We start from the raw sequence: 19,515 nt of genomic DNA, 5'->3' as shown, positions 1-19,515 counted from the left end.
TTTCAGAACCTGGCTGTATGCAAATTAGTCTGTCCCTGGCCCAGTGCATCATGGGAACAGGGCAGACCAGACTACAAAAGCCAATTCTTACACTGGGAAGGAAACAAGCTTCCGGGGACCGGTTTCTGCCATTTCAGGCGTCTTCGGCCCGGCTTGCTTGAATCCTGATGGTGCAATGAGCAAGGGACTCACATCTGAGTATACCCTTCCACGCTTAGGGTGGACACAATTATTTACAACAAGGGGTGGTGATGGACAGAGTCTCTGAATTAAGCAGAGTACTCTCACCCAGTCAAGAGATCAGGGCTAGATCCAACACCATTTTTTAGCTCATTGCACCATCCCAGTTTCAGAACCTGGCTGTATGCAAATTAGTCTGTCCCTGGCCCAGTGCATCATGGGAACAGGGCAGACCAGACTACAAAAGCCAATTCTTACACTGGGAAGGAAACAAGCTTCCGGGGACCGGTTTCTGCCATTTCAGGCGTCTTCGGCCCGGCTTGCCTGAATCCTGATGGTGCAATGAGCAAGGGACTCACATCTGAGTATACCCTTCCACGCTTAGGGTGGACAAAATTATTTACAACAAGGGGTGGTGATGGACAGAGTCTCTGAATTAAGCAGAGTACTCTCACCCAGTCAAGAGATCAGGGCTAGATCCAACACCATTTTTTAGCTCATTGCACCATCCCAGTTTCAGAACCTGGCTGTATGCAAATTAGTCTGTCCCTGGCCCAGTGCATCATGGGAACAGGGCAGACCAGACTACAAAAGCCAATTCTTACACTGGGAATGAAACAAGCTTCCGGGGACCGGTTTCTGCCATTTCAGGCGTCTTCGGCCCGGCTTGCTTGAATCCTGATGGTGCAATGAGCAAGGGACTCACATCTGAGTATACCCTTCCACGCTTAGGGTGGACAAAATTATTTACAACAAGGGGTGGTGATGGACAGAGTCTCTGAATTAAGCAGAGTCCTCTCACCCAGTCAAGAGATAAGGGCTAGATCCAACACCATTTTTTAGCTCATTGCACCATCCCAGTTTCAGAACCTGGCTGTATGCAAATTAGTCTGTCCCTGGCCCAGTGCATCATGGGAACAGGGCAGACCAGACTACAAAAGCCAATTCTTACACTGGGAAGGAAACAAGCTTCCGGGGACCGGTTTCTGCCATTTCAGGCGTCTTCGGCCCGGCTTGCTTGAATCCTGATGGTGCAATGAGCAAGGGACTCACATCTGAGTATACCCTTCCACGCTTAGGGTGGACAAAATTATTTACAACAAGGGGTGGTGATGGACAGAGTCTCTGAATTAAGCAGAGTACTCTCACCCAGTCAAGAGATCAGGGCTAGATCCAACACCAGTTTTTTAGCTCATTGCACCATCCCAGTTTCAGAACCTGGCTGTATGCAAATTAGTCTGTCCCTGGCCCAGTGCATCATGGGAACAGGGCAGACCAGACTACAAAAGCCAATTCTTACACTGGGAAGGAAACAAGCTTCCGGGGACCGGTTTCTGCCATTTCAGGCGTCTTCGGCCCGGCTTGCTTGAATCCTGATGGTGCAATGAGCAAGGGACTCACATCTAAGTATACCCTTCCACGCTTAGGGTGGACAAAATTATTTACAACAAGGGGTGGTGATGGACAGAGTCTCTGAATTGTGCAGAGTACTCTCACCCAGTCAAGAGATCAGGGCTAGATCCAACACCATTTTTTAGCTCATTGCACCATCCCAGTTTCAGAACCTGGCTGTATGCAAATTAGTCTGTCCCTGGCCCAGTGCATCATGGGAACAGGGCAGACCAGACTACAAAAGCCAATTCTTACACTGGGAAGGAAACAAGCTTCCGGGGACCGGTTTCTGCCATTTCAGGCGTCTTCGGCCCGGCTTGCTTGAATCCTGATGGTGCAATGAGCAAGGGACTCACATCTGAGTATACCCTTCCACGCTTAGGGTGGACAAAATTATTTACAACAAGGGGTGCTCACTGCACCATCAGGATTCAAGCAAGCCGGGCCGAAGACGGCTGTAATGCCAGAAACCGGTCCCCGGAAGCTTGTTTCCTTTCCAGTGAAGAATTGGCTTGGTAGTTTGGTCTGCCCTGTTCCCATGATGCACTGGGCCAGGGACAGACTAATTTGCATATAGCCAGGTTCTGAACTGGGATGGTGCAGTGAGCTAAAAAACGGTGATGGATCGAGCCCTGATCTGTTGACTGGGTAGGAGTGTTCTGAAGAACTCAGATACTCTGTCCATCACCACCCCTTTTTGAAATTATTTTGGCCACCATGAGTGTGGAAGGGTATGCTCAGACATGAGTCCCTTGCTCACTGCACCATCAGGATTCAAGCAAGCCGGGCCGAAGACGGCTGTAATGCCAGAAACCGGTCCCCGGAAGCTTGTTTCCTTTCCAGTGAAGAATTGGCTTGGTAGTTTGGTCTGCCCTGTTCCCATGATGCACTGGGCCAGGGACAGACTAATTTGCATATAGCCAGGTTCTGAACTGGGATGGTGCAGTGAGCTAAAAAACGGTGATGGATCGAGCCCTGATCTGTTGACTGGGTAGGAGTGTTCTGAATAACTCAGATACTCTGTCCATCACCACCCCTTTTTGAAATTATTTTGGCCACCATGAGTGTGGAAGGGTATGCTCAGACATGAGTCCCTTGCTCACTGCACCATCAGGATTCAAGCAAGCCGGGCCGAAGACGGCTGTAATGCCAGAAACCGGTCCCCGGAAGCTTGTTTCCTTTCCAGTGAAGAATTGGCTTGGTAGTTTGGTCTGCCCTGTTCCCATGATGCACTGGGCCAGGGACAGACTAATTTGCATATAGCCAGGTTCTGAACTGGGATGGTGCAGTGAGCTAAAAAACGGTGATGGATCGAGCCCTGATCTGTTGACTGGGTAGGAGTGTTCTGAATAACTCAGATACTCTGTCCATCACCACCCCTTTTTGAAATTATTTTGGCCACCATGAGTGTGGAAGGGTATGCTCAGACATGAGTCCCTTGCTCACTGCACCATCAGGATTCAAGCAAGCCGGGCCGAAGACGGCTGTAATGCCAGAAACCGGTCCCCGGAAGCTTGTTTCCTTTCCAGTGAAGAATTGGCTTGGTAGTTTGGTCTGCCCTGTTCCCATGATGCACTGGGCCAGGGACAGACTAATTTGCATATAGCCAGGTTCTGAACTGGGATGGTGCAGTGAGCTAAAAAACGGTGATGGATCGAGCCCTGATCTGTTGACTGGGTAGAAGTGTTCTGAATAACTCAGATACTCTGTCCATCACCACCCCTTTTTGAAATTATTTTGACCACCATGAGTGTGGAAGGGTATGCTCAGACATGAGTCCCTTGCTCACTGCACCATCAGGATTCAAGCAAGCCGGGCCGAAGACGGCTGTAATGCCAGAAACCGGTCCCCGGAAGCTTGTTTCCTTTCCAGTGAAGAATTGGCTTGGTAGTTTGGTCTGCCCTGTTCCCATGATGCACTGGGCCAGGGACAGACTAATTTGCATATAGCCAGGTTCTGAACTGGGATGGTGCAGTGAGCTAAAAAACGGTGATGGATCGAGCCCTGATCTGTTGACTGGGTAGGAGTGTTCTGAATAACTCAGATACTCTGTCCATCACCACCCCTTTTTGAAATTATTTTGGCCACCATGAGTGTGGAAGGGTATGCTCAGACATGAGTCCCTTGCTCACTGCACCATCAGGATTCAAGCAAGCCGGGCCGAAGACGGCTGTAATGTCAGAAACCGGTCCCCGGAAGCTTGTTTCCTTTCCAGTGAAGAATTGGCTTGGTAGTTTGGTCTGCCCTGTTCCCATGATGCACTGGGCCAGGGACAGACTAATTTGCATATGGCCAGGTTCTGAACTGGGATGGTGCAGTGAGCTAAAAAACGGTGATGGATCGAGCCCTGATCTGTTGACTGGGTAGGAGTGTTCTGAATAACTCAGATACTCTGTCCATCACCACCCCTTTTTGAAATTATTTTGGCCACCATGAGTGTGGAAGGGTATGCTCAGACATGAGTCCCTTGCTCACTGCACCATCAGGATTCAAGCAAGCCGGGCCGAAGACGGCTGTAATGCCAGAAACCGGTCCCCGGAAGCTTGTTTCCTTTCCAGTGAAGAATTGGCTTGGTAGTTTGGTCTGCCCTGTTCCCATGATGCACTGGGCCAGGGACAGACTAATTTGCATATAGCCAGGTTCTGAACTGGGATGGTGCAGTGAGCTAAAAAACGGTGATGGATCGAGCCCTGATCTGTTGACTGGGTAGGAGTGTTCTGAATAACTCAGATACTCTGTCCATCACCACCCCTTTTTGAAATTATTTTGGCCACCATGAGTGTGGAAGGGTATGCTCAGACATGAGTCCCTTGCTCACTGCACCATCAGGATTCAAGCAAGCCGGGCCGAAGACGGCTGTAATGCCAGAAACCGGTCCCCGGAAGCTTGTTTCCTTTCCAGTGAAGAATTGGCTTGGTAGTTTGGTCTGCCCTGTTCCCATGATGCACTGGGCCAGGGACAGACTAATTTGCATATAGCCAGGTTCTGAACTGGGATGGTGCAGTGAGCTAAAAAACGGTGATGGATCGAGCCCTGATCTGTTGACTGGGTAGGAGTGTTCTGAATAACTCAGATACTCTGTCCATCACCACCCCTTTTTGAAATTATTTTGGCCACCATGAGTGTGGAAGGGTATGCTCAGACATGAGTCCCTTGCTCACTGCACCATCAGGATTCAAGCAAGCCGGGCCGAAGACGGCTGTAATGCCAGAAACCGGTCCCCGGAAGCTTGTTTCCTTTCCAGTGAAGAATTGGCTTGGTAGTTTGGTCTGCCCTGTTCCCATGATGCACTGGGCCAGGGACAGACTAATTTGCATATAGCCAGGTTCTGAACTGGGATGGTGCAGTGAGCTAAAAAACGGTGATGGATCGAGCCCTGATCTGTTGACTGGGTAGGAGTGTTCTGAATAACTCAGATACTCTGTCCATCACCACCCCTTTTTGAAATTATTTTGGCCACCATGAGTGTGGAAGGGTATGCTCAGACATGAGTCCCTTGCTCACTGCACCATCAGGATTCAAGCAAGCCGGGCCGAAGACGGCTGTAATGCCAGAAACCGGTCCCCGGAAGCTTGTTTCCTTTCCAGTGAAGAATTGGCTTGGTAGTTTGGTCTGCCCTGTTCCCATGATGCACTGGGCCAGGGACAGACTAATTTGCATATAGCCAGGTTCTGAACTGGGATGGTGCAGTGAGCTAAAAAACGGTGATGGATCGAGCCCTGATCTGTTGACTGGGTAGGAGTGTTCTGAATAACTCAGATACTCTGTCCATCACCACCCCTTTTTGAAATTATTTTGGCCACCATGAGTGTGGAAGGGTATGCTCAGACATGAGTCCCTTGCTCACTGCACCATCAGGATTCAAGCAAGCCGGGCCGAAGACGGCTGTAATGCCAGAAACCGGTCCCCGGAAGCTTGTTTCCTTTCCAGTGAAGAATTGGCTTGGTAGTTTGGTCTGCCCTGTTCCCATGATGCACTGGGCCAGGGACAGACTAATTTGCATATAGCCAGGTTCTGAACTGGGATGGTGTAGTGAGCTAAAAAACGGTGATGGATCGAGCCCTGATCTGTTGACTGGGTAGGAGTGTTCTGAATAACTCAGATACTCTGTCCATCACCACCCCTTTTTGAAATTATTTTGGCCACCATGAGTGTGGAAGGGTATGCTCAGACATGAGTCCCTTGCTCACTGCACCATCAGGATTCAAGCAAGCCGGGCCGAAGACGGCTGTAATGCCAGAAACCGGTCCCCGGAAGCTTGTTTCCTTTCCAGTGAAGAATTGGCTTGGTAGTTTGGTCTGCCCTGTTCCCATGATGCACTGGGCCAGGGACAGACTAATTTGCATATAGCCAGGTTCTGAACTGGGATGGTGCAGTGAGCTAAAAAACGGTGATGGATCGAGCCCTGATCTGTTGACTGGGTAGGAGTGTTCTGAATAACTCAGATACTCTGTCCATCACCACCCCTTTTTGAAATCTATCTTCATGGGAGCACAGCGCTAGACCCCCAGGTACTAACTGGGTCCCTAGGCTCCGCCTAGCCGAGTCTCTTTGAGGCCTGTGCCTTCGCCTCCACCCTCTCTGGGCTCCCTCTCGTCTGTGGCGGCAGCCACCAGCAGTTCTCCTTGCCCAACCCTCAGATTCTTCAGCACCTTGTCCAAAGAAGGGAAGGGTATCAGCAGCCTCCTGTTCAGCTACCTGACAAGACAACTCCCTGCCTAGCCACGTCATGTACCCCGGGCGCACCGCCTAAATCTCCACAGGCCATCCCCAGGGCCAGGGTAGCGAGTCCCCATTGTGCAAGTATTTTACTGGGGGAGGTAAGCCCAGCACTGCTCTCATTGTGGCTGCGGGGTCCAAGTAGCACCAGGAGCCACCCCAACTGTCGTGTACACAATCACCACTCTCCAAAGGCAGGGCAGGATTGTCGATGATGCAACAAGGACTGGATAAAATCAGGATTTCATGCGAGCTGAAAGAACCGACAAGGAAAGCTGCTAGTCGGTCATCTTGTAAGTTGGAGATTCTTAATCCCCATTGGTGGTGCAGAATAGTATTCAACTCAAGCAGATCAAACTGCAGATTCATTTAAGGGTAGGCTCAGAGAAATTTGCTCTTACACAAACTATATTAAGAAATACAGCTATGGTAAAAATGATCATAGATCTTGATACTGGGTCCAGAATACTATGTACAATGTTGTGACTCTGATACAGTACGCAAAGTGGAAACAATGTTTTCCATTGTACACTTTGCCAAATGTAATACTGTGGTTCCTTTAGTCAAGTCAAACAAGCTTTATTCAATTTCATATGTGAATCATAAAAGCACTTAAAATAAATTCAAAGAAATTCATCCTAAAAGCATAAATAATAAACTTAAAACATCAATATCAGAATTAATAAATTCACTTAAAATTACAGTATCAAATTATTTAAATACAGATTTTCCTTCTTCAGTTAACTCCAGCAGAATACAAAATATTACAATATTTGTGTATCTAAAAGATATTGTCTGAAAATATATTATAGTCTTGGAGGTTTTAAAGGACACAAATTCTCCTGCTACCCCTTATTCATACCTCTTTCTTATTGCAATTGCTCCTTTAACCCCTCCCATGCTCATGACGGAACCGTTCCGTCACGAGCCTCGGGTGGGCTGTGCTGGTGACGGAACAGTTCCGTCACGGCCTGCTCACCGCGCCTGCGCGGCGCGAATTCCGCGCCTGCGCTGTCGTTCTAATGGGCGGGCGGGTCCGTGACGGAGCCGTTCCATCACAAGCACAGCTCACCCGCGGGCCGTGACGGAGCGGTTCCGTCACGAGCACGGGACCGCCGCGCGGCCCCGCCTCCCCCTTAGCGCTGCGGCGAAATAGCCGCCGCAGCAAAGGGGTTAATAAAGTTTAAAATAGAAAAACAAATGTCAAAAGAATCCAGGACGAGGGCGCCCTTAGTAGGGGGTAACACAAATGTGTCTCTCACTGCTTTATACAAGCCACAGAACAGGACAAAGTACAGAGTGCTTTGTTTTTTCGTTTTATTCCTTTAGTCTCCATTTGATTTATAACAATGTAGGCAGGCTCCAATATGGCAATTTGCTCCCTGTGCACAGATGACAAGCGGAGTCAGACAACGTTCTTCTCACACATGTACAAATGCGCATTCACACCGGTCATGCATAAACATGCCAACAGCCCTTTATATCAGATGTACATAGTTGCTGGTCTTATTTTTAAAAGTGCAGGCTGCAGCTCAAATCCATTTTAAACAGAACATTCCAGTGGAGGAGACCCCATATAGAGTCTGACACAGGAGCAGAAGACCAAAAGCAGGGGGGATGGGATGTCTGAGGTTCACTCACACCCTTAAACTATTTGACTCAGGGACTGGCCCACGTAAATTATTTAGCCCCTTAACAGAGTCTGTGTAATCTTCAGAGAATGCAGATCTTATAAAGTGTAAAGGATTACATAGAAAGCCTAAACATTTAGTAACAATGCCTGTATAATTGATATTAAGTCCTGAAGAGATCGTTTTTGGTACATTGCAGGCACAAAAACAAGAATGCATGCAGTTAATAGATTAGTAATGTGAGAATTGAAACCAAAAGCCAATAATGAAAACTTACCGTAGAAGCATGTCGAAACAATATCCCTGACAACTGGCGTAATGGGACCAGGGACTGAATCACAGCTTCACAATATTTATGCAAAAATGCCACAAGACTACTGACTTAGTAATTTTAATAGATTGTAACAGTCGATGAAAACTCACTGCTCTTTTTATAAAGCATATTTTCCTGGAATGACTTCGCAAGGACTCGTATGGACCTGAAACACAAACACTGCAGGAGTGTGGATCCAAAGTTTTGAAAATGTACCAAAGTGTGTTGCCCAAAAATCAAAATGCAGTTATTCCTCGCTTGACAAAATAATTCCAGACTTTTTCTGGGCTATAGACTACAAATCAGGTCTAGGAGCTAAGCAGATCCTTTTCACTTATCGAAATATTATCTAGAGTGGTCTGATACCAACATGGCACATGACGATCAATTGTTAAGAGTGATGGTTTTGGTGCAATTAAGGAAGTCTTTTTCTAGAAAAGTGATTTTGTATTACTCGCAGGATTTCATATCTACTCTTAGAGGCCCAGCACTTCAGAACTGTATGTCATTTTTTTGGTGTTCATTACATCATCCACTGTTAAAGAATGGCACAGACATGTGGTGTATATGTTGCATTCAATGTGGGATGAGCACGGAAAACGTTTGTAAATCTCGACTGCAAAATAAACGATTCGGAAGTGGAAGCAGAAATGCTTATTAGAAGTCAAAACATAAAAGTTCATTTAACAAAAAAATCTTTGTTTATTGTTTGAACATAACTCATGCACTGCTTGTCAACATACATTTTGAAACTCTATTAGCAGCTTAAAAAAATGAAAGATGTATAAGGTATGAAATAGAACTTGTTAGATGAGGAACGCTTTAAATATGGCCAACAGAGGCATCAATGGATTTATTATACCTGTTGCCTATTGGCAGCAAATGATAATAGTCCCAATCTGGGTAGTGGGTACTGTATCAGTGGAGTAAATCAATCAATCAATCAATCAAACATCAATTAAATTAGGACAATGAAACAAACTAAGATCATGTGCCATCTTGGTAAATAATAAATCAATCCAGGACACTTACTTTGACTGTTGTCCGACCATCAAACGTGAATGACTTGATCTGCCCGTTCTCCAGGAATACTTTTAAGACATTGGGGATGAGAAGAAGAGCTTCTTTTTTCATTATGTCCTGTCAAACCATAATGTAATTAAGAAAAAGGGAAAAATAAAGTCACAAACCAGAGAAACATACCTTGTGAAGAAACTGAGTAGAATGTTAATTCAAGGGGTGCACAAGAAAGTAATTGAAAAGACAAGTAAATAGAGCTGGTTTACATACACTAGTATAAGTGGTATTTTATCTCTGAATGTGTTTTATTTGATAATGGATAAAATAAAATAACATATTGAACTTGAAAGTCAGTTTTAAGGTAAAGGAGCATTCTTTATTTACTTCAATCTTTCAGCATGTAAAAAGCATTGTTTATAATTATTAACATATCTCAAGGAGTCACTGACCTATAAGATATCTAGGGACCTAATTTTCACTTATGTGGTAATGGTAAATCCTCTACATTCTGGAGAAAATGGCCAGTCCAGAGGAGAATCCGGGGGTTTGGGGGTGGGGGCGGGGGGAGGCCGAATCTCCTGATTCAGTGGCATGCAGTGAACACTTATCTATTGCCGGAGCCAACCTTCTCTAAACCCAATAAGTGGCAGGGTAAAGTAGATGTGATAGAGCATTTACTTTATGCTTCTTGACACATTTTGCCGGAATTAATGTCTGGGCTTGAGGGGGGCTGAGTTCATGGAATGTTGGCATATTCATTATTTATTAACAACATATATATGTATCTATTTATTTTATCACTGGGTTATACCCTTCGTGCACAGTAGCATTTTGGATGGAAAAACAGGACCTCCACCACACCCCTTGAGCAAGTGTTAACCATGAGTTGGGTACGGCAGGGTACCCAGCAGGGAAGGCTGGTGCCAGTGTTGGGGGAGTGTTCCATTGCACCCCATGTCTAAGATAGAGTAAGGCAAGTGTTCAATAGTGCTTGTGCCCACAGCCCCTGCCTGATCAGCACTATTTCACTAACTGCCTTTTCTTTTGCAGGCTAAATTGGACCTTGTTCTCATGCAGGAACACCAGACTTTTCATGATAAGGCCCCTAAAGGGTAAACCAGTGGAGTTTCTTCAGAGTGGATGTCATGTTATTTCTTGGTTTCCATAATTAAGCGAGCCCTGTTGGATGACTGTTGCTTTCAGGGGGGAATGATCTATCTATCTATCTATCTATCTATCTATCTATCTATCTATCTATCTATCTATCTATCTATCTATCTATCTATCTATCTATCTATCTATCTATCTATCTATCTTACCCACTGTCGTTTCCCAATATGTAGTTATAGTTAGGACCTAGTATCAATAGGAAAAGCATTTTTTTCTCTGCCAAGAACTTTGATTAATGTTCCCAACTTTTCAATATTAGTATGTCTCTCAGTTCAGCTACTGTGTTGAAAGTCTCAGGGGTGAACCGTCAAGTGGGGGCTGAGACAAAGGGGGGTCCCAAAACACGTTTTGCCCATGTTAATTTTCATATAGATTTTAGACACGGCTGCAGTCCAAACTTTTGCACGGAATTACATCAAATTTGTCAGAAAGATAGCTCTTGGTTTAGTGTAAATCTGTTCAGTAGTTTTGGTGATAATAACTGTAAACTATATTTGTACATCTAGGGACACAGATCCTCCGCGGATCCACCCATGGGGATTCGCAGCTCCACGCGCCAATGCAAGGTCCTGAATGGTTGGTTGCACCTTCACAGAAAAGTTGCGTCCGCCATTTTATACCTCGGGAAATGTCACCGGGGCTGAAAAGTTGCTTGTATACTAATTAAAGGGATCAGGTGAGAGAGCCTTACTGGCCCCTTATGTATGTTATAGATGAGGGGAAACCATGTTTACTTGGAAGTAAAATGCTCAAAAATATATTTTTTTCAATAGTGAGATCCGCAGAGCCATCACGGTGCCCAGCGCAGCTCCTCGTTTAAATCCACAAATCTTGCCGCAAAGTTACATGGGGTCAGCGCGTAGTGTTGCGATGGATCCACGGATACAGGTATGTTAATTAGGTTGTAGTACATAAAAGTATATTTAGAAAAAACAAATTGTGAGTGTATATAAGGTAAAAGAACATTTGTAGCTTCAAGATAGTGTACTAGAAAGGAAAACAGAAGGTTGCTTAGATGAGAATATTAACTAAAAATACAACAGGAAAGGAAAAAGAGAACTTTCTATACTGAATGTATATTAATCTTATTATGCTACTATGAATCAATGCGTTGGAAATTAGTGGTGGGTGTTTGCTTTCAGTATGTAATTAATTAGTATGTAATTTGCACATGCTCACAGAGTCAGGGAGGCACCTAGAGACCCGGTTACAATCTAACAAAAGCAGTTATGTACCCATCACTCAAATAACCAGACAGTGACTGCCACACTCAGTCACACACCCATTTACTCATGTGCACATCCATGTTTGAGTACTAATTCGCAGATAGAGCTTGGAGGGACATTCACAGAATGAAACCTGTACCAAAAGGCTAATTCAGCACTCTTCAGAAGGGAGAACCCTGACCTCAGAATCAGGGCCCCAAAGAGTAGAGGGTTTCAGAAGGAGGGAGAGGGAGAAATGAGCGTGTAAAGTCTTCAGAGGAGAGAGGGAATCCCATAGAAAGAGACTACACTATTGGATGTAGTACAGGAAGTACTGTCTCCTGCCAACCGCAGTCACCTGAGGACCTCAAGGACAGACAGGCTGAGTGGGAACTGAGGCTGCAGCTGGCCCTGCTGGGTGCAGAGGAGAGAAAATGTGAGGCTCAGAGACCTTGGTGGAAAAAAGGTTCTTGCTATCTGGAGTGTCAAGGAGGTACACTTGAAGGCCAAATACCTGTTGGAGTCTAGCAAAAATGGTGCAAGTACCACTACTGTGTCCAGTGCAGAAGAAAGTGTTCATATATTGAGAGATTCTGTGCCTGGCTTTTAGGAGGAGTTTGATATAGACAGTTTTTTTCCTGACATAAGAAGTAGCTGTAGAGGTACAGAGGATCTCTGAGGAGGATTGGATAGGTACCTTTGTAGTCACATTCCTGGTGATGGAAGGGACAACATACTGGCTGTAGAGGAGGGGAAAGGTTGAGGTATTCCACTATAAAGGAGATCCTGTCAGTCCGTAGAAATTAACCACCCGAGCAGTACATGTTGAAATTCAGGGGGTTAGTCAGAAACTTTGATAGTACTGCTGAGAGGATTTGGTGGGGTACTTTTGAAATGTTTGTTAAAAGTACTGTTGTTTTTCTTAATAAGGTGTTTCTAACAGTTTTATACTTTTTCTGTTTTTTTAAAGAGAACTGAGAAGAAGCAACTTGAAGAAACAGTTCTCCAGACACTCATTGGAGTTTGTTTAGTTTGTTTCATCTGTTACAGTTCAGTGGCATTCCCCACAACCTCTTTTGAATTTAGTGGATGATACTGTAATGTTCTTACATTTCTTCAGATCTAGTTCTATTCACATTTTAAAACTGTCCACTTGAAGGCAGCATTTCCTCCTCCACGGAAATTGCATATTCGTGAACATCTACATCAGGGGTCTCCAACCTGCAACTCTCCAACTACCTCTGAGTAGTTCACCTGTGTACAGCCCAGTTTAATAAATTAGAAAGCTTTGGCTTAGTTAAATTAATATACATATAACAAAATTGAGATCATACAACACTAATAATATTAGTAGCTCTCAATTAGTGTCATTTAACATAAGTAGCTCTCAGTACAGAAAAGGTTGGAGACCCCTGAATTCTACATCTTTATAGTACACATTATTGTCTTTAAGATATAATATAGCTCTCTTTACTTATTTACATCTACTAGTTTCTGCCACATTTTTTGTTTGTTTTTCATGGGCACACCAATCACTAGAATAACAAGCTGTTCTTCCAAATCTATCTCTACACCCACAGTTTCAATATTGTTTTTGCCATCTAAAGGAAAATACATAACTGTACTTTCAAGCCCTTTCTGAAACTCAGCAGGTAATTCCTTTAATGTTAGGGTTTGCTTCTCTCAGAAAGTAATGTAAGTGATCCTATGGATATTCTGCACAACTTAGGGTTGGAAACCAAGTTGTTTCTCCTAAATTTCACAACATGCACTTAAGCTAAACATGACAACAATACCAGCTGTCGCGGCTCCTGGAGGGAGTGCTGCGGGCGGTGGGGTGGGGGAGGGGCAGGGTGTGGGGTAGTAAACTCCGGTATATGGCCGGCCGCAGTTAGTTACATATTATAAATATATAAAACAAATTATGTTACGCACGCTGCAACGCCATTTGCATTGCAGCGAGCGCAATGTAATTTGTCTTATTTATATATTTAACTCCTGTTGGCCGTATGCCGGAGTTTACTACCTCCCACCATGCCCATCGCCCACCCAGCCCCACCGCCCCTCAGCACTCCCTCCAGGAGCCGCGAAGTGGATACCAGTACTCATTCATCCCAATATTTGCAGAGGTAAAGTAAATAGACAGCCGCACTGCAAGTACATGGTTGGGGTCCTACTGTATCGATTTATTCAAGCCAAATACTTCAAATACTACTGCACTCCCATTTATACACAGCAGTATGTCTATGCCTTCCTTGTACCTCTTAACCTATCTCTTCCTCTACATTTCTAGGAATCATATCTTCTTTTGCAATGGGACTACTCTTTTACTTCATAACATCGACCACTTCTTTCAACTGTAAACACTAATTCACTCTCTTGTAAGTAGCTTTTTTATTGAAATAAGGCTTCCATTCTCCTTTGAAAATTTAGCAAAAGCTATCTTTATTAATAAGTATTTTCTTTTTTTTTCGTAGACAACACTGTTTTATTCAGTGTTTTCATCCAGTACCAAAATAAATAGTTTGAGCTTCAGAGTAAACACCTCATCAACTACACTCTCAATATATTATTGGGTGTTTGAGTGCAGCTCTTATCGTCTTAGTGTCCCTCATTTTTCATACCAAATTCTATATTACTTTATTTCTAAACATTCTTATTCATATTTTTTTACATTGTTTCCAGCTCCTTGTCAAATTACGTGTTTTTGAATAGTATTTCTTTACTTTTAATCTGACTTTGTCCTGCTCTATTATAAATTAGGAGAGGTCAATTAAATAGACAGCAAGTATATGGGTGAGTTCCTACAGTAGTTATTCAAAAGTTCAGTGTGTATTTGTAATAGGTAAATAAGTCATGTTAGTTAGTTGCTTTGGTTTAAATTGTATTCTAATATGTTAAAAAAATTACTTGTAAAATGCTAAATATATTTATTATTAATTTAAGTTAATCACAAACACACCCATACAGGTACTCATACATGTACTCACTCACCTATACAGTCATTCACTCAGGTATTGACACACTGTCACACACCCACTCAAAAACCCGTAGAGTCACTGACAGACCTTCTTAAGCATGCAAAATTCTACTTACATATACATTGTCTGCAGGTTTTGTTTACTACAATCTTTATGGTTGTTTCCTTCGCAACTGATCAATGATTATTGTTTCAACAGTACATCATTTGTGCTGCATGAGATTACAACCTGAGAACAATAGAATGGAAAATGGACCCACAAAACAGATTTCTACAGCAAAAAACATGTGGCATTATGCACATTGAGTAACCATCTCACACAAATGTTCACAGGCTGCTGGTATTATGATGACTGCAGCTGATGAACTTTCTCCCAATAGTGCAGTAGAGGTAGCATATTCTGCTGCACCTAGTATCTCTGGTATTGTTCAGTTATACACCCTTTCATAAATTGCTTTTCAGTGGTTTCATTTGGAACTTGTTCCATCTGAATACTTTTTGGCCATGCTACTGTATGCTGCAAATATTACACTGCACATATTTAGGTATAATCACTTTCTTTTGTGCTTGCTGGTGTAACGATATACCTGCATGTGTTTAAAGCAGTTGTGCACAAACTGTATTTGTAAATAGGTCATATTATGTTTATTTGTGAGTGCAATGCACAGTATTGCTTGATTGCAATTCAATAGTTTGCAGTTTTGGGTTTTTTCTTCTACAATATTTATGATTGTATTTCCCCACTGTCAATGACTGCTTAAACATTACATTGTTTATGATTTATGAGTAAAGAAGCTGAAAACATTAAAAAAGGGAAAATGAAATGCTTATTTAAATTAATGCACAACTGTAAGGTATGATAAATGTTTAGTTATTTCTTGGAATTATGTCTTTATACATTGTTGAAATTGTAAGTTACTTTTGTATTTCTATTAATTGTCAAACTAGTAAATATTTGTGTTTTCTTCCATTAATGCAGATCAATTGCACCAACCATTGGGGTTATGTATTTTACTAAGTAGTTCTTGCAGTGTTGTTCCATATCCCTAAATTTTGAGGATGAATTCCCAAGGACACATTGCTGCAGTTACTAACACACCTAGGCACTCATGACTACAGTAACTCATGGACCCATCTAGACCCAGATAGAGGCACTCACACACACAGGCTCACACTGATACAGCCAACGACACACCCAGCCAAACATTAATATATCCTATAACACAACCAGGCACACAGTGACACACCCAGGAACATACCTATGCAGACACATACACACCCAGGCATACAGTACTGCAGACACTAACACAGCCACCCAAACACTAGTGCATCCTAAAACACACCCAGGCACACACTGAGACACCCAGAGACTTACCAATGCAGACACTGACCATTCAGGCATACAGCAATGTAGGCATTGACACAGCCAACCAAAGATTAATGCATTCAATAACATAACCAGTCACACACTAATGCACACTGAGACACCCAGAGAATAACCAATGCAGACGCTGACACACCCAGGCATACAGCAATGCAAACAATTATACAGCCAACCTCCCAAACTTTAATGCATCCCATAACACATCCAGATACACTAAAGTACACACTGAGACAGTCAGAGACTTAGCAACGCAGACAATGACACACCCAGGCTTACAGCAATGCAGACACTGAGACATCAAGCCAAACACTAATGCATCCAATACCACTCCCAGTTACACACTGATGTATACACTGACAGAACTAGGGATGTACCAATGCAGACACTGACACTAACAGGTATACAGTAATGAAGACACTGACACAGCCAGTCAAACACTAATACATCCAATTGGCAATAGCACATTCAGGCACATGCTGATGCACACACTGACACACCCATGGACATACCATTTCAGACACTGACACACCCAGACATAAATCAATGCAGACAATGACACACTCAGCCAAACACTAATGCATCCAATAACACACCCAGGCACACACTGACACACCCTTGGACTTACCAATGTAGACACTGACACGGCCAGCCATACACAATGCAGACACAGACACACCCATCCAAACACCAATGCATCCAATAACACACTGGGGCACACACTAATGCACACACTGAGACATGCAGAGATTTGCCAATGCAGACACTGACACACCCAGGCATACAGCAATGCAGGCACTGACACATTCAGCCAAACACTAATGCATCCAATAACACACTCAGGCACACACTGATGCATACAATGACATGTCCAGGGACATAGCAATACAGACACTTACACGCCCAGGCATACAGCAATGCATATATCGACACACCCATCCAAACACTAATGCATCCAATAAGACACCCAGGCATACACTGACACACCCAGGGACATAGCAAAACAGACACTGACATTCCCAGGCACACAGTAATGCACACTGACATACCCAGCCAAACACTAATGCATTCAATAACACACCCAGGCACGCACTGATATATACACTGACACACCAAGGAACATACCAATGCATTCACTAACAAATCCAGGCATACAGTAACCCAGCCAAACACTAATGTATCCAATAACATCCCAGTGCCGGCCGAGTGATACCCAGGCAGGAGGGCAGAATAGAGTAGATAGACAACAATACTGGGTTTATTGTCTATCCCCATGGCTGCTCCCTCCCCACACCGATGAACCCGCGAATCGCCCCTCAGACCAGTAGCCAGCTCAAGCACCACTTGTCACAGCCACATGCCCTCGTCCGCTCATTGTATTTCCCTTCCCCTCCCAATTTGGGAGATGTTTCATCCCACAGTTTACAGTTGAGTTTCTTCTCGGTGATTTGGAAGCCGACTTACCCTTAAAGTACCAATGACCAGACACATTGCGGGGGATAGCATACACAGATAAAGGGGAGGATGCTATACCAATCCTCACCACCATGTATCTTAAGGGACCAGACACAGCAGGATGCATCATCATATAACAAGGCGAATTAATAATAGACCTATGGGCGGTAATATGTTACTATACTTGGAAAACAAAACCTAAATGGAATTGTTATGTTGTAACCATCGTTGATGCTCCACAATTGCAAACATAATGGTTAACCTGTGAGATATCTCAAGTCTTACATGGGAATCTGTAATGTAAAACCCTAATAAAAAGATCACCCCCAGAAACACACTGAGACACCCAGAGACTTCCCAGTGCAGACATTGACACACCCAAGCATATAGCAATGCAGACATTGACACAGCCAAACACTATTGCATCTTATTCCACACCTAGGCCCACACTGACACACCCAGGGACTTACCAGTGCTGACACTGACACACCCAGGCATACAGCAATGCAGAGACTGACACACCCACCCAAACACTAACGCATTTAATAAGACACCCAAGCATACAGTAACGCATCTCTGCCTCACAAAGGCATACACCAAAGCAGATTTTGATATACCTAGACATGCATCAATATAGACATACATACACTGACACACCTAATCTTAACTCTAATGCATCCAGTAACACACCCAGACACACACTGACACATACAGTGACACACCCAGGGTGATACAATTGGATACATTGACACACCTGGGCACACATTAATGCAGACACTGACACAGCCAGGCTTACACCACAGCAAGCACTGCACACCCAGCCAAACTTTAATTCATCCAAAAATACACAGAGCCATACACTCATGCACACACTGACACACCCACTCTTATTTCGATACAGTAACTGACACATTAAAAACACAGAGCTAGCTCTTTGTTTTAGTAAATGATGGTTCCAACAAGGACTGTTTTCGTTCCTAGAAAGGTTTTTTAACAGATTTAAATTTTTCTTCTTTTTTGAACAAAAAGTGAACAGGGTAGGAAAAGGGTAAGGATGGGGAAACGCAAAGAAGCAACTGGCTTCACTCTTCAAAAAGCATTATGTAATCACTGGAAGCAAAAAAAAAAACTAACCGTGATGTTTCTTCATTGTATCCAAGAATGCACCCACAGAAGACATTTGTACAGCGACAAACATGTGGCATTTCATGCAATGAATAACCATGTCACTCAATTACTCACAGGCACATGGAATTGTAATGACTGCAGCTGATGATGGTTTTTTAAGGCTGTGGTGGAGGTTGGCTGTCTTGCAGCACCTGCTTTCTCTCAAATCATCTGGTTGTAGACCCTTTCATGAATTGTTTTTAGGTGCTTCTATACGGATAACTGCTTGCAGCAAATATTGCGCTGTACCTATTTTGCTGGTGCCTTCTGTTCAGAATGTATTGTAAAGTGCTTCCACTCATCACTTTTTGTTTTGCGACATGGTGTGTCTCCCTCCTCATCCGCAACAGGTTGTGAATGCTCATTTTTGAAGGACGATGTAGCTTCAGCCCTTGTGTAAAAGCAGAGCAGCACTGGCTCTCAATCCTCCTTCTATAGATATCACAAGAGTAGTAACTTCTTTTGGGAGTGGTTTTCCATGTGGAAGGGTGGGGCCTTAATGTATCCAATCCAAAGGCAAGGGTTGGGGAGTTGTATTCGCGAATCTAGACCGGAAATTTGCAGATTCGCTTCACTGGTAAATTTGGTTACTTTTTTGACAAACAGATATACAGTGGTCTATATATACTTGTAAATATGTGCTCACTGATGTAATTAATGACAATAGAGGGGTGAACATATGCACAGTAATCTATAAAATGTTTGGCGAATCTGCAAATTCAGAGTAATGGATTTGTTCCGATAATGTGATCGGGAGTGAAAACAAACTTCACCTACAGAAAATTAACAGATTATACAAGTAGGCTATCAAAAACGCTAAGAAAGGGTACTATTCAGACAGAATTCAAAAACGCTAAATGTGCAAATAAAGAATTCTATAAAATACTCAATGAATTTCGCAA

At 43.6% G+C, this 19,515-nt stretch overlaps 1 protein-coding gene across 1 annotated transcript in view; it reads right to left on the bottom strand.

Annotated features, from left to right (window-relative positions):
* FRMPD3 (FERM and PDZ domain containing 3) overlaps window positions 1-19,515 on the bottom strand; it is an 869,033-nt gene that overhangs the window by 416,405 nt on the left and 433,113 nt on the right. The window contains exon 5 of the mRNA XM_078686306.1: window positions 9,268-9,375. Coding sequence (XP_078542432.1) covers window positions 9,268-9,375 — 108 coding nt within the window. The remainder of the gene's footprint in view (window positions 1-9,267; window positions 9,376-19,515) is intronic.

Source organism: Lissotriton helveticus, chromosome 4_1 (genome assembly GCF_964261635.1).
Source record: "Lissotriton helveticus chromosome 4_1, aLisHel1.1, whole genome shotgun sequence".
Lineage (NCBI taxonomy): Eukaryota > Metazoa > Chordata > Amphibia > Caudata > Salamandridae > Lissotriton > Lissotriton helveticus.
The sequence above is the reverse complement of the archived record's forward strand: the minus strand, read 5'-3'. Positions and strand labels throughout refer to the sequence as shown.